The sequence below is a fragment of the Denticeps clupeoides genome, chromosome 19, assembly GCF_900700375.1.
Source record: "Denticeps clupeoides chromosome 19, fDenClu1.1, whole genome shotgun sequence".
NCBI classification, from domain to species: Eukaryota; Metazoa; Chordata; class Actinopteri; order Clupeiformes; family Denticipitidae; genus Denticeps; species Denticeps clupeoides.
The window spans coordinates 11,421,344-11,435,961 of NC_041725.1; the positions used below are offsets into that span (position 1 = coordinate 11,421,344).

Sequence of the window (14,618 nt, forward strand, 5' to 3'; positions counted from 1 at the left end):
ACTACCATAGCTGACAGTTAACAATGACAACATAGGTATGTCTGGATGCAATGTTTCTTTTTAAATAATCTTTTTTTTTTTAGAATACAAAATTGTTTTATATCAGGACTAAAGGACTTTAATCTTTTGAATTCTAGTGTATTAGTCATTGGTATTAGATGTAAAGATACAATAACACACATATCTTTGAATTTGAATACTGCTTTTATTAAATAGCTGCATGGTGTTCATGGAGTTCAAAACAAAATTGCAAACTCTCTTTTTGGATCCTTATGCCTGTGGAATTACATTACTGTCATACCCTTTTCTCTGGATTCCAAATGTAGGAGCTTCTTCTGTCTGTTTTAGAAATCAGGTGAAACTAATTTCCTGGCTTCTTTATTCCATCACTGTCACATGGTGGCAATGACAGACAGACCTTTGAATTAAGGCAGATGGTATTAAATTAGTTTAAACATGACGTGGCCCGCTCATCTGACTCTGTTGTGCATAATCACATTTAGGAACTGAACGTTGCTGCGTATAACACAGAAACACAGGAGTGTGTCTTCTTTTATCAAAGCAAGCTCTCACTTAAAAACCTTGGCATCTCAGACTTCGTGGCATTGCGGGAATTCTACGGAACGTGAAACATCAGAGGTTTATCATGTCTCGTCCATATTTTCTCTTCTTCATGCTTTTGGGCTTTATATTCTTAACTGGTAAGTTTATTCGTGGTCATTTTAATATTTTTGAATTTGTAATCATGTGCCTGTTTTAGACTGCACTCGGCCTACCTGATCTTCTACTTGCATGGCAGATGCCGCAGCTATGTTTCCCTGGGGCTGCGCAAATTACAGTGGCGTGTGTCGATCCCACTGCCTGCCGACAGAACTTATGTTTGGTCCATACGGCTGTGAAAAGGGGTTCGTGTAAGTCTACCTTAACAGTAACCTTAGGTCTGGATCAGCTCCAGTACTGTTTATGAACATTTTTTCAATTTCTTATTTCAGATGCTGCGTTTCAAAAATTTAATGGAAAGGAAGGAACGGACAACCAAGACTTTAATCTTCATCACAGCGATATCACTACAGAAGAAATGCAGCCTCCACCCGTCATCCACCATTGCCGTTCTTGTTATTTTGTGCGCCCTCTCTGCTGATCTAAATATTCATACATTCTTGGCATTTTGGAATTCATTAATATCTTCAAATGTTTATCCTTTTAAATATCATACCTAAATATTTTGGCCTAGCTTTTGAATTAAGTAAATTAGATTATGTCAGCATTGCTAACTGTGTGTTAATGTAGTTAATGGACATTTAGACGTGTGTGGAAGCTCGGAAGGGTATCAAAATAAACTTCAGCAATTTAAGTAGTAATTAATCATGAATACTTATTGTACTTTATTAATAAACAACCGCTAACTCATAAAAAATGAATTATTTTCCCTCCATGATGATTCAGTTGATTGAAGAAGATTCTGTGATTAAGACATAATACAAGTTCAAGGTACTAATCAGCTGGATTAATATAAATCAATGAAGAACAATTACTTCTATAGTATTATATGGGATCATCCCGATTGGGATTTCTTGCCACACAACATGGCATTTTAGCCATAGATTATTGATTTTCATCCACTGGAAATTAACATGTCGAATACTTCACTGTCCATAGAATTTAATTGAAAATAAACGTATTTTGCTGCCACCGTCTAATGCAACTAGAAGGACAAAGCAAAGTGTGTTTGATGAATGTCTCCTCTTTTCCTTCATGGCTGCTTTGTTCGCCGTTGTCACCATCAAAATCCGATTAATTTGATGCTCATTAACACGAGTGAATGGGGAGAGCGTTGAGGAGAGAAGCTGCCATGACAGCAGAATCTCCCTGGTTTAGAGTTGACTTTTTTTTTTATTACATGATTGTAATTTTTTTTTGTAATGTAAAAAATAGACTGATAGTCAAATATAGAATTTATGATTTTTTTTTTCACCTGACCCCTGACCCCCGACCCCCATTCATTCCTCCGCTGGGCGGGGTTTGTTTTCAAAACTACGCGCAGGGAGAAACCAACGAAAATGGCGGCCGTGGGGTCCGCCAAATCCGTCGGCGGCTTAGCACCGAGGGCCAAAAGCGGGCCCGCCGCGGCGCCGCGGCCGCCCAGCATGGACGACGTGCGGTGCCCGGTGTGCGCGGACATCCTGCTGGAGCCCGTGACCATGCCGTGCGGCCACTCGGCGTGTCTGCATTGTTTCGAGCGCAGTTCGTGCTGCCCCCGCTGTCGGCTGCGGGTGTCCAGCTGGGCCCGTAAGCGGTCCCGGGAGAAGGGCCTTGTGAACGCCGAGCTGTGGGACGTGGTCCGGAGGAGCTACCCGGAGAAATGCCAGCGGCGGCTGGAGCAGCGCGACGGGCAGGCCGCGGGCGAAGGTGGGCGACTTTACTCTGACAGCTAGCGCCCGTTCCTCCGCCCTCCTCCGCTTACGCGTCGCTAGTAAAAGTAACTGCGCCTTCGTTACTATTTGTGACGTCCCGAAGCGCCGCTACGCCGCCGGCGTGTAGTAAGAATGCGCGGAGAGTTGTACTAGTTACGGTACTAGTCGCGTCGTCGCCCCGCTCTTCCCTCCGGGAGGGTGGCTGGCCCGGGCATGTCCGCTGACGCGGGCGACAAGTTTGTAGGTGACTGCCACACTACTGCGTTGACCGTGGTGGGGAAGGGGGGTATTTGTTGTTTGCGTCTGTCACGTCTGTTTTGAGTTTTTTTTTTTTTTTTTTTTTTTTTTTTTTTGCCTCATGTTTCTTTTTTTCCCCCTCAAACAGAAGTATTTCGTTCCCCGGTTCAAATCCGCAAGCAGGAGTTTGAAAAACAAAAGATGAAGGTGAGATTTTTTTTTTTTATATAGTGGCATATGTATTAACGTGCATTAATTATGAATGGTTTGTTTATTGATCATTATTAAAAATTAACGTCTCTTTGAGTAGGTAAGACTGCATTGTCTGCGTTGCAAGAAGGCCCTGTCCACACGAAAACGATTTTCTCCAAAACGAAAAAAAAAAACAAAAAACCCTATGTCCACACTGAGCTTTATCTGAAAGGAGGCAGGGAATATCCTGAATGCTGTTTTAATGCCCCTCCACACCTCTTGGTGGCGCTGTAACTCCCCACTCGCGCGTCTACTTCTAGTTCCGCAGTGTGTCGAACTGGCAGAGCACGTCTGCAGCCTTGCCTTTTCATTAGAGAGGATTTCTTGTAGTTGCTTTATGAGGTTCTGCAGCCAGCCATGAACGTGTTATCCACCTTTGTTGTATGTATGACGCTCGGGGTTATAGGTCAGGTTGGAGGTTTGCTCCCCCAGTGAGGTACGTGGCACTAATACGGCCGCTCTGCAGTCCACATGGAGATGCGGAAAAGAGAAATTTGCTCTGGAACCCGTTTCAGAAAATAACCGTTCTGGGCCCCTGAAACACGGTCTCGAGTGGACGCAAGGCCAGATCGAAACGTTTTCACGTGGACTGCGTTATGTTGTTTTTCAGGTGGTGACCAGTGAGGAGAAAGAGGACAAGAAAGATAAAAGAAGAGTTCTCCTTCAAAGAAAAGGAGAATGCAGTGCTCATAAACACTTCCAGGATCCTGTATGTCTTCACTCATTTTTATGAGTTTAGATCTAGAAGCTGAATGTGTACAGTCAGGAAAGACATTTTTAATCCCAACAGAATATTCATAAAGGAAAAAACCCACCATGTAATGGATTGTGGAATTGACATCAGTGAGTCTGGAAATATGTCGTTCTTTTCAGTTGTATGGAGTGCTGTCAGACTCTGAGAACGAGGAGCCTATTGGAAGGAGGACCAGGCACGTGTCTGCATTTGTTCGTAAAACAAGAAGCTCTCCAGCATTCGTTCGAGGGTATGGTCACTTGTTTATGTGATGTGTTCATATCAGCTACAGCTACTTTTTTTCTACAGCCATTACATTTAAAAAAAGACTATCAACAGTACCATCAAAAGTGGGCGTTTTCTCTTCTAAACAGTTCACTTTTTTTAAACGGCGTTATTAATCACAATACTTAGTGCTGAGTAAGTAATTGGTCTTTGTGTGTAAACCACAGCACTGATTAATTGATTAACCTTGTGATCGTGCAATATAACGTGCTACAGAAGTTTTGTTTCGCATCAGACTACAGAAGACCGTGCTGCAAAGAAGCCGCAGCTGCACCGACTCGGAGGAGATCAGAGGGAAGGTGCAGAGTTTTCCACAGCTGCCGGTGCTGGACAAGGTGGGACTTGCAGCAGCGTTGTTTCAGTATTCCCATATTTGCAGGTTTTAATAACTTTGCTGCTTTTTTTTTTTTCCCCCTTTCCTAACAGTCGAGCGCTTCATACAGCTTAAATGCGGGAATTTTGCTGTCGTCCGAGAACAGCCGGTCGCTCTCGGCACCGGTCCTCGTCTCCGAGCGCAGGCATCACTGGCGGAGTGTCCTGGCTTTTTCCACCCCATTCCTGGCACCCCAGTCCAAAGCTGAGCGCTCCATTAGCCCCGAGAGCAATGACAGCATCTCGGAGGAGCTGAACCACTTCAAGCCCATTGTTTGTTCGCCTTGCACCCCTCCAAAGAGGCTGCCGGACGGACGTGTGATGGAGCCCACCATCGTGAAGTCCACCCCTCGGAATCTGACCCGCTGCCTTCAGAAACACACCAGCTACGAGGCCAGCCCAACCATCCTTCAGAAGTGGAGGCAGATTGAGGTGGACCGACAGCTTATTACAGTGACCTCGAAGGGGACGGTCACCAGTCCCTTGGCTGAGGACCTTAGCCTCAAACCAAACCTCCTGGAAGGGGAGGACGTCCATAAACTCTGCAGCTGTGGTTTAAGGAAAAAAAACGTGGCAGGGAGCTTGTGCACGTGTGGTGGAAAGGTGAAGAAAAATGTTTCAAACAACAAGCGCAAGTTAATATTCGATGCGTTTGTTGGCGAGACGGGACTCCCGCTTAGGTCGGCGGACGATTCGTCAACGTTACGTGCGGATGAAATCAGTAATGAATGTGTACGCAGAAGGCAGTTGGAGGAGCATGCTGGGATGAAAGCTCCTTCTGACCCTGCATCATGTGAGCAGAACACACCAGTACCTAATGATGGCTTTGCAGAAACTAGACATGGCAATCAAAGACTGACAGACGCACAGGGCCACGCCCAGAACAGACCTACCTCACAGAGGGGTAAGAAGAGGAGCCAGAAGACAAAACATCTAGTGCAGGCAGAGAGGACGAAAAGGGTCAGATCGGAGGAGCAGGAGAGCATCAGTTTTGGGGAGGTTGGCCTGTATGTGCAACGGCTACACCAGGAAAGAGAGGACCGTGAGATGGCGCTGAAGCTCCAGAGACAGTTTGATAGGGAATATCAGAACATGGACAGGCAAAAATCAACTTCAGACCAAAACAGGGACGGCAGGACTCAACAGAATCCGCGCAGATCTGGAAGAATCTCTAGAAAGGTGGAGCACTTTAAATATAACAGCTAAGAAGACTCTTAGACGAGTGACTCTCTAGTCATTTTGCTTTTTTTTTCTCCTTTTTATTCTGAAATTAATTTACTGTTCACACTGTTGCTGAAAGAAAAACAGGGCAGCATTGCGTAGCGTAGTTATCTATTGGAATATCATCCTTTAAAATCACATTCCGTATTATGGTGCTTGGCATGTTGCAAGATGTACATTCACTGACATGACACCAAATATATCTTCTGCATTTTGAGCTGGTTTGAAGCAGCCTTCAGGTTGAGCAAACCTGAATTTGACCTTCAGATGCAGCCTCAGAAGGATGTGGCATAGCTAGTGCCTGGTGTGATTCGCATGGTGTGGTCAAATTCCCTTTTTTAAAAGAAAAAAAAATATCTCATGAGAATGAAATACTTGGTACAACTGTGTTACACTTTTATGCAGAATTATATTTGCATGTCTTGAAACAACATGGAGGTTTCTTGAGGATCATAGCAAGACGACGTAATGTTGCTGAAACTTTATTACATTTGTAGCCTGTTTGTATGCCAGTTTTTGGAGACAAAGCCCTTCTGTGGTGTTTTGCACAAACTATCTTGCCAAATAAGACGACACACAGAGCGTTAGAATTTGTGCTTTTATGTTTGTTTTTTTTTTCTCCTTCATTTGATTTATGCAATACTGTTTCACTGTACTTTTAGCAATAGGCTGAATATACTGTCTGAATAACCTGTCCAATCCAGATGTTCAGGGTGGCACTTACTACGTACACAAAGTCCTGGGTCTTCATTCAGGCAAGAATTTCTGAACATGCTTTTTATGTTCTCAATAATTATCTCAGATATATTGCAAGCTTTAACTTTCACATTGTTCATAGCGGAAACTATACTGTGTGTCATGGCGAACAGGAAAATGAAGTACGATGCTTAATGTTGCTTAAAGAGGTCGCTCTTTTTAGCCAATCAGAAGTTTCAAAGGGCTACTTTTTTCATGTGAGAGTTTATTTTTATAACCATAGATTACTATATTTTCTAAACCACAAATGCCAAAAAGGAGCAATAGGCATGTACAGTATCTATAAATTACCTAGCTGGGTTGAAGTATGGCATACATTTATTGATATGCACAGTGTATATGCATATGCGTGCATACTTACCATGTTTCCCTTTTTTAGATTAGGGCCATAATATAGTGGCAAAGGCAGTTCTTAGTTTCTGTGCCAACCTGACCCTTCTTCTCTGTTATACCTTCTGTCTTGGCTGTCTTTTCTTTATATTACATGTTGAATTTATCCAATGTGTGGTTAAATCTTACTGGTTTTATGCAGTACTGTACATGAACTTTTTTTATTTTTTTTAAACAATTCAGTGGTGAAGGATCTGTTTTTAAAGTTTCTTTTTTAAAAGCACTTGGCTTGTCAAGTGTTGAGTAATTCTGGCATGTAAATTGTATTTATCAAAAGTATTTGGAAAGGTTAATGTTTAAGACCCAATATAGAGTTATGTGAGAGTATATATGTTTTTATTTATAATTCTTTAACACTTGAAGTTGATGTAATATGACCTTAATTTAGGACTTAAAAATATTTCTGGCTTGATATATACTAATTTTTATTATTTTGTGAGGCATGGTAAGACATGTTGCACTTCAAATTATGCTATTATGCAATGTACTTCAAAAGAATCATGTTTTCCCCCCCAGGTTTGCCTAACCTTGTCAATCAACACGTTCTTTACAGTTATCACTGGTGATCCTTTCAAATAAAGCTGTTGTTTGTTATGTTGCCATTGTTCAGTTCTTAAGTAATCAGATATTCTCATGGCTGTCAGATAAAATTAGGGCATTTCACCTGCAGTAACTCTGGTAACATCAGAAGTCTGGGAGCTTTACAAAAGGGGTTTCCATAGTAGAGCAACTGCACGCAAACCTCCCGTCACCAAGATCAATGCCAAGATCAGAAGTGAAGTTGCGTAAAGCATGCCTCCACTTTACTCCGGAGCAGTGGGGATGTGGGCTTACAGTGTGAGTTGGAAGAATATGACCTGCCTGGTGGAGGAGGAAATTGTATAGGGTCCCTTATTTCCAGCGTAGGGATTTCTTTATGCTTCAGCATACCGAGACATTTTAGACTATTCTTTGCTTCCAGTTTTGTGGAAACTTGAACCAGAGGCCTTGCCCGAATCCCACTGGAGACTTGTGGGGTTAGCAGAAAACATTTTGTGATTAAGTACTTTGGTATTCGTGAGCAAAAAAACAGTACAGGCCAAAAGTTATGACACACCTTCTCCTTCATTGTGTTTTCTTTATTTTCATGACCATTTACATTGGTAGATTCTCACTGAAAGTATGAAAACTATGAATGAACACGTGGAGAAAAAGGTGAAATAACTGAAAACATGTTTTATATTCTGGTTTCTTCAAAATAGCCGCCCTTTGCTCTGATTACTGCTTTGCACACTCTTGGCGTTCTCTTGGTTTCAAGAGGTCGTCACCTGAAATGGTTTTCCAACAGTCTTGAAGGAGTTCCCAGAGGTGTTTAGCACTTGTTGGGGTCCAGCTCACCCCAAACCATCTCGACTGGGTTCAGGTCCGGTGACTGTGGAGGTCAGGTCTCCACTTTTTGTTAAGTACATAACTCCACATGTGTTCATTCATAGTTTTGATGCCTTCAGTGAGAATCTACCAATGTAAATGGTCATGAAAAAAGAAAACACATGTGAATGAGAAGGTGTGTCCTGTATATGTAAAATTAAGAAGCAGAAGTCTTCTGACTCACGCGTCTTAAACAGCCGAGGAATGATTTACATTTCCGCAAATACAAATTTGGGGAGACCGTCATGGGGCTCGTGTTTTCGAGCCCGCTGTGCGAGTGTTGCTTAAGTGTTGGCTGTTGCACAGTCGCGAACGAAACGAACCACTTGGGCTTCAACGTAATGCCGCCAAATACGTAAATTCAAAGCGAAGGTGCTTTTTACAGGACGTGCGTACGCGCGGCTGCGCCTCTGCTGATTGGACGGTTAAAACGTGGCGCTGGCCAATCACGTCGTCCCAGGTCACAGCAAACCACCAGGAAGAAAAGATGGCGGCGAGGAACGGGAAGAGTGGTTTGCTGGAAAAAGTAAGATTATTGTCGTTTGTAACTCGTCGTCGGGTTTTTAGCGTTTCCGCGTTTGCCGTAAAATTCTCCACCCCTGATGCATCTCGGGCTCTTGTCTTGTTGGCCGTACCGCACCGGATAACGGCCATTGCCCGCATCGCGCTGGGGGGGGAACTTGGCCGAAGACGTGTAGCTAACCAGCGGCTGTTAACGTGCCGCCGGCGTGGAGGTCCGGATGGAGCGTCCGTAACGCGACGGCGCGTCAGCCCGATTAGCGTCGCGTTACCTGCCCGTCGCATCCGGCCGCTTCTTCCCGGCAACAGCGTGCGTGATTGTGCTGCTCTGTTTTGCAGTGGAGGATTGACGAAAAACCTGTGAAGGTGGACAAATGGGATGGTGCAGCTGTGAAGAATTCCCTGGATGATGCAGCCAAAAAGGTCAGCAGTTGTCTGCATCCATGCATCTAGTTGCACAATTGCAGAAATTAGACTACTATTCAAAACCTTCGATTCGAACCACTATGGTCACCTGTAGGTTTGGCAAGCCGAACCTTTAGCAGCAAAACATGTAAACATATACATTTGTGCTTCATTATTTTTTCACATTCACACTTTTTCACACATTTGTTCCTTTGTTCACAGGTTCTCTTGGAGAAATATGGCTACATGGAGAACTTCAGGCTTGTCGATGGCCGTCTCTTCATTTGCACAGTGTCCTGTGTTTTTGCCATTGTAGCTTTAATATGGGACTATCTTCATCCATTCCCTGAGTCTAAGCCGGTCCTGGCTTGTTGTGTTGTTTCATATCCTTTGCTGCATTATGTTTAATGCTTCTGTGCCTTCATATTTGTTATCAGTTCCATATTGTTCTTTAGGTCTAACCTTTTGCACTGGTGCAAACAAAAGTTAGGTGCACCAAATATGCAACGGCATCACATTTAACAACAGTTTTACAGGCTCACTTGTTTTTTGAAGCACAATTCTGCAAGAAAGGTCACTACTTAAAGTGCTTCACTGAGCTGAAATTAAATCAAGTTAAATGAAATAGAAAGAAAATCGAGATTAAAAGTGCAAGTTTTTTAAGGGCTTGAACTTTAATATCATCTCAGCCTGATGATCTGTTGCTGAAAGGCATCGGGGAGCGGGAACGTGTCTGTGTCTTGAACCACAGGGAGTTTATGGAGAATTTTTTTTCATCTGAATGCCTGATCGTGCCGCTGTAACCTCTGTGGATTTTTTTTTTTTTTTTTTGTCTCTAGAGCCCTGTTCTTGAATGTTTTGTTTTCCCTTCCTTAACGGAGCCTCACATATTTTATCATGATGGGCATTCTTACGCTCTACACATCTTACAAAGAGAAGAACATCTTTCTGGTTGCTCTTCAGAAGGACCCGGCCGGCATGGACCCAGACCACATCTGGCAGCTCTCCTCCAGTCTTAAAAGGTGTGCACGCTTTCTCTGCTCAGAAACATGTTCTCTTGACAACATAATGCGTTAATTCATGTCCTGGTATAGCCTTTTGAAACTGATATGGCTATCAAGTGGCGAGACCTGATAATTACCCCACTTTGACCCACTATATGATAATATTTTCTCACATAAACCTTCATATAGCCTGCCAACTCATTTTTTTGTTTGTTTTTGTTGTGGGTCTCATGGGCTTTCATCTGGGGTCACCCTGAAAACTGTTCTTTGTGAGATGCCCGGACTAGAGCCTATAATGGCCTGTGAAGTTGTCCTGGCCAGTCACATGTGATTGGCAGTCATGGGTGCAGGGTAGAACACTAAGATTGTGGATGAAATTGACACATGCATAGTAATCATCGTCATTTTTAAATTTGCACCTCTTTTCAGGTTTGATGACCAGTACATGTTGAGGGTCTCCTTCAGGGATGGCAAAACTAAACGGTCGCGAGAGAGTGAGTTTACGAAGTCTGTGGGGGTGTTCTTCGATGAGAATGGAACGCTGGTGATGGACCAGTATGAGAAGTGTGTCTCAAAGCTTCACGACAGCCTGATAACAGAAAAGAAAATGAAATAGTAAGCATCCGAAGTTGATTGATGGTACCAGCTTCACTCTAGGACGATACATGGTTTGTGAAACCGGAGCAGGTCTGTTTCTGAGTTTAAGTTGTTTCATTTGCATAAAAGTCTGCAAAAGTGCATTTTGGTTGCTTTGTTTCTTATTGCTTTTATTTAATTTCTGTTCTTTTTATTTGACCAGTGCTTATATTTAAAAAGCTTAGTTTCAATCTGTGAATGTGAAACTGAACCCAATGCAATTCCTGCCAGACGCTTTCATGTCTGGGGACAAGAAGAGCTGAGTTCAGCCAGCATTGGATTGTTCTAAAAACAAGCATCATAGCCGACGCCCTCCACTGCCGGCTCATTCAGAAGAGAGACGCTCTCCTGAGTCCTGTAGTATTAAAGTGTTACAGCGATACTTATGGGAAGATTTCATTTTAAATTGACCCAAAACAGCATTTTTTTTTTGGTCACCAATGAATGCAACGCCTTATAAAGAAAGTGAGTTTTGTGTTTTCTTATGATTTTTGTTGTAAGAGCCTTATAAAATTTGACAGCCCCTCCCCCCCTTTGTGTGCATTTCGCTATATTTAAAGAGTAAGCAGCTGTAAAAGGGACTGGATCTATACACGTCCAACACTCTCCTCCCCATGCGTCTTTTGATACATCTAATTTTTATTCTTGTAAAAGGTTACGAAGATGGTTTGGAACAGTTAGCCACACTCAGGAGTGCATGACCATAAGTTTTCCAGTATTCGGGGGTGTAATACGCAGGCCGCAGGTTCTTAATCATGGAACTTATTTTGTAACTGGTAGCACCTATATGCCTGCATACGGTTTTCTCTCTCTCTCTCTCTCTCTCTTTTTTAAATTTTTTTTTCCCTTCTGTGCAGTGTTCAAATTAGTTCGTTAGAGGACTCTTGCAAATTCTTTGTAGACTTTTGGCTTATGCTACTCTTATTGTATGTGCCTGTTCCCAAAAAAAGGTCTAATAAAAAAATGGCATTTTTACATCTGGTGTGCTTTCCTGTTTTAAATATAAGTAGACAAATTATATATATTTTTATTATTACTGTTTATTGCATGTAATTTTTCGTTTGTGTGATTATATATAAAAACAGACACCAAGTTCCTGTAGGAGTAAGTTTAGCTAAAATCTCCTTAACGGATTAACGTGCACGCAATCTAATTTGGCTAATGCTCTAACACTTTACCCTTTGCAGAAGCGAGGAATTCCCTGTGAGGGTGCAGTTCAACATGCTGCATGTGACGTGTGCAGATAAATATGCCCGCCACGTTCATCCACACCCCCCTGCCCTCCCTCTGGACATCACGGGTTGGCTGGGCTTGGGTGAACTGCAGATGTTATTGTGGAGACTGAGAACAAAACTCCCGTAAACAGGTCTGCGTGTTTGTGTGTGAGCGTGGAGGGGGGGGGTGATGCTCCATTGTGGCTGTGTCACGCTGTGCTGACCCAATTGCAGAGGTACAAAGATGGGAGCGATAAACCAGAAGACAATGCAGCGAGCGGCTGAGCTCGTGCCTGTTTATGGATGCCATGTCTGGCTTCACCGTTATGTCTTTTTTTTTTTTTTTTTAAACCCCACTCAAGGCAGGGCTAGATATCATGAAATGCCTGTTAGAATTTTCAGGACAGTATTGGAAATATTGGATGCCATGCAATCTGTTTAAATTTGTTCTGCAAAGGGCTTAGATTTTTTTGTCACTGCACCTTCTTTTGTCAAGCAAAAATCCGCCGTTATCTATTGTTATGCAGCCATGTTGATATCACATCACAAATGTTTCTCAAGTTTCTGAATATTTAGAATCAAGCACTGTTTGATTAATTGAACTAGTGCTGTCATGTAACAAGTTTTTTTTTTTTTTTTGTATTTTGTCCTGTAGCTGTACAGTCAACCGACACAAGGACATCAATCACTGACATTTATCTAGTAGTGACATGTATTTAATATCTACATGTTAGGGAATATGGACTGAACTGCACATTAAGAACACGAGCAAGATCATTCAAGACAGCCACACACACACCCCAAGAAAACTGTTGTTAAAATGTTTTAATGAGTTTTCTAATATAAAAGTACAGTAAAAGTGTTAATGTGGCACAAATTGATATGAGACGTAACACAGCAAAAATAGATAAGAGTAACATTTTGAAAAATCATATTTCACAAGGGAACAAATCAGTCATGAGCGGCGGCAACGGTTAAAACCGCATCGCACAGCATCTGTGAATATAGTAAAATGGAGAAAGCTGTAAGTGTGAAGAACTCAAAACACGCTGCAACGTGATGTCATGTCAGGCGGTGTGTTGTAAAAAGAGGGTGATGTACCTGTATCTGCGAGGGCAGCCATGGTAACCGACCATGTACTCCTGGGCGTAGCAGTACTTCCTGCAAAGGCCCCTGTACCCACAGGTCCATACCTGTACCTCTGTGTCGGTGGCTAGAGTAACACAGAATGGATGAGTGGTCAGTAATCAAAGAGTATGCACATCACACACACACACACACACACATCTGGCTGTGTTAACGTCAGCAGACGATGAGCTGCACACTACCTCCTCCAGCTGTCAGCAGCAGCAGAAAGAAGACCACCAATCCAAGTCCCCCCATGTTGTTTCTGAAACTGGGGGGGCCAGCCAGGACCAGCCTGCATTTATACTGTATTTCAAGCCCAAAGGGGGAGGGGTCAGTGCGGGTGAGTGAGCAAATTCAAAAAGCAACCCCTTACAAAATCCCACCAAATTATGAAAGCTATTTTGTTCTTATTTTGTATAACTTAACACCTAAATTAGGAGAGAACACGAGAACAAGTTTCTTTTTACTAACATTAATGAATGTAAAAGCATTTAAAAACATTTTTAAAGACGTTTAATTACTGTTAAAAGTTGGGGTTGGAAATACAGATATTGCATGTACTTTTATTGTCATACAGCATTGAGTGTGATCTCAGATCACTTCAATGATCTGAGATTAAATAAATTCATTGTTATTAATGCGTTATAACAACAATTTTATGTAATGGAAATGTTCAAATTGACCTTTTGTTTACATTTCAGCTACAAACGAAATAATGTTTCTTTGGCACCTGATGCTAATTGTGACATTTAAAAAAAAAGTGCATGTGTGTGACACAGACAAACAGAGCTACATAAACCGGGACACAGGCAGTGCAAGAGAAACAATTTAACAAAAACATAAAGACAAACAGTGAGACAGACAGTGCTAAAATATATCAGAAATGAATGATATAGGTGCAAAGTAAAAATAGTGCAATAATAGATAATATTACTCAGTATAAGAGAAGTAGTGCGAGTGTGTGTCAGTCCAGAGTGGACAGAGTGTTCAGGTGTCTGATGGCCTGTGGGATGAAGCTGTTGCAGAGTCTGGCAGTGAGGGCCCGAATGGTTCGGTACCTTTTCCCAGATGGTAGGAGGGTGAAGAGTGCATGTGAGGGGTGTGTAGGGTCCTTCACAATGCTGGTGGCATTCCAGATGCACCGTGTATGGTACATGTTCATCGTGGAGGGAAGAGAGATCATCTCAGCTATCTTCACTATGCGCTGTAGGGACTTGCGGTCCAATGCGGTACAGACTGCCCCATTTTGGAATAAATGTCACAGGGTTCTAAAAAATACTGAATGCTATCGGCCATAGCAAGCCCTATCAGCACTGTTATTTTTTTATATGAATACTGGTAAAGGGGTCGTATCACAGTTTTAAATCAGACAAGAATACCTGAGAGCAATCTTATGTTGGCTTGAATTGATTGTTGAAAAAATATACATATTTTTTTAAATATTCTGTGCCGTTTGTTACCATATTCTTGCGTGCCGCTGAATTCAAGTTCAGAAAAAAAAGCTGGGGAGAACGCAGAAGTGGGCCGGGACCAGAACTCTTGCAGTTACACCGAATAGTCGCGGGGAGGAGCAGTGAGCACAAAATCAAGCCCGAGAATGAGAATAAGGCCTCGGTTAACCTCGAGAACCGTGAGCTTGAGACGT

At 42.6% G+C, this 14,618-nt stretch overlaps 2 protein-coding genes and 2 long non-coding RNA genes across 4 annotated transcripts; 3 read left to right on the top strand and 1 right to left on the bottom strand.

The window, feature by feature from the left end:
* The first annotated feature begins 522 nt into the window (after positions 1–522).
* Positions 523–1,365, top strand: LOC114769266 (uncharacterized). The gene is made up of 3 exons (XR_003743200.1): positions 523–701; positions 800–911; positions 993–1,365. It is a non-coding gene; the product is annotated as an uncharacterized LOC114769266 (long non-coding RNA).
* Positions 1,366–2,021: 656 nt separating this feature from the next.
* Positions 2,022–7,258, top strand: rnf169 (ring finger protein 169). Its single transcript, XM_028962009.1, has 6 exons — positions 2,022–2,409; positions 2,800–2,858; positions 3,514–3,612; positions 3,777–3,886; positions 4,157–4,256; positions 4,348–7,258. The coding sequence occupies exons 1-6, from the start codon at positions 2,061–2,063 to the stop codon at positions 5,497–5,499; spliced, it is 1,869 nt and encodes a 622-aa protein (XP_028817842.1). The 5' UTR covers positions 2,022–2,060; the 3' UTR covers positions 5,500–7,258.
* A 1,296-nt stretch (positions 7,259–8,554) lies between these two features.
* spcs2 (signal peptidase complex subunit 2) lies at positions 8,555–11,608 on the top strand. Its single transcript, XM_028961484.1, has 5 exons — positions 8,555–8,593; positions 8,926–9,009; positions 9,214–9,374; positions 9,879–10,013; positions 10,425–11,608. Exons 1-5 carry the CDS (start codon positions 8,555–8,557, stop codon positions 10,609–10,611), a joined length of 606 nt encoding a protein of 201 aa, XP_028817317.1. The 3' UTR covers positions 10,612–11,608.
* On the bottom strand, positions 9,805–13,183 carry LOC114768942 (uncharacterized). The gene is made up of 3 exons (XR_003743164.1): positions 13,174–13,183; positions 12,947–13,058; positions 9,805–10,584 (listed from the first exon to the last, which is right to left on the bottom strand). It is a non-coding gene; the product is annotated as an uncharacterized LOC114768942 (long non-coding RNA).
* Between the last annotated feature and the right edge of the window lie 1,435 nt (positions 13,184–14,618).

Coding starts and splice junctions, on each gene's coding strand:
- rnf169 (XM_028962009.1), top strand. CDS start 2,061: ATGGCGGCCGTGGGGTCCGCCAAATCCGTCGGCGGCTTAGCACCGAGG. Junction 3,887..4,156: donor TCTCCAGCATTCGTTCGAGG/GTATGGTCACTT, acceptor GTTTCGCATCAG/ACTACAGAAGACCGTGCTGC. Junction 4,257..4,347: donor AGCTGCCGGTGCTGGACAAG/GTGGGACTTGCA, acceptor CTTTCCTAACAG/TCGAGCGCTTCATACAGCTT.
- spcs2 (XM_028961484.1), top strand. CDS start 8,555: ATGGCGGCGAGGAACGGGAAGAGTGGTTTGCTGGAAAAA. Junction 8,594..8,925: donor AGAGTGGTTTGCTGGAAAAA/GTAAGATTATTG, acceptor TCTGTTTTGCAG/TGGAGGATTGACGAAAAACC. Junction 9,375..9,878: donor CTGGCTTGTTGTGTTGTTTC/ATATCCTTTGCT, acceptor ACGGAGCCTCAC/ATATTTTATCATGATGGGCA.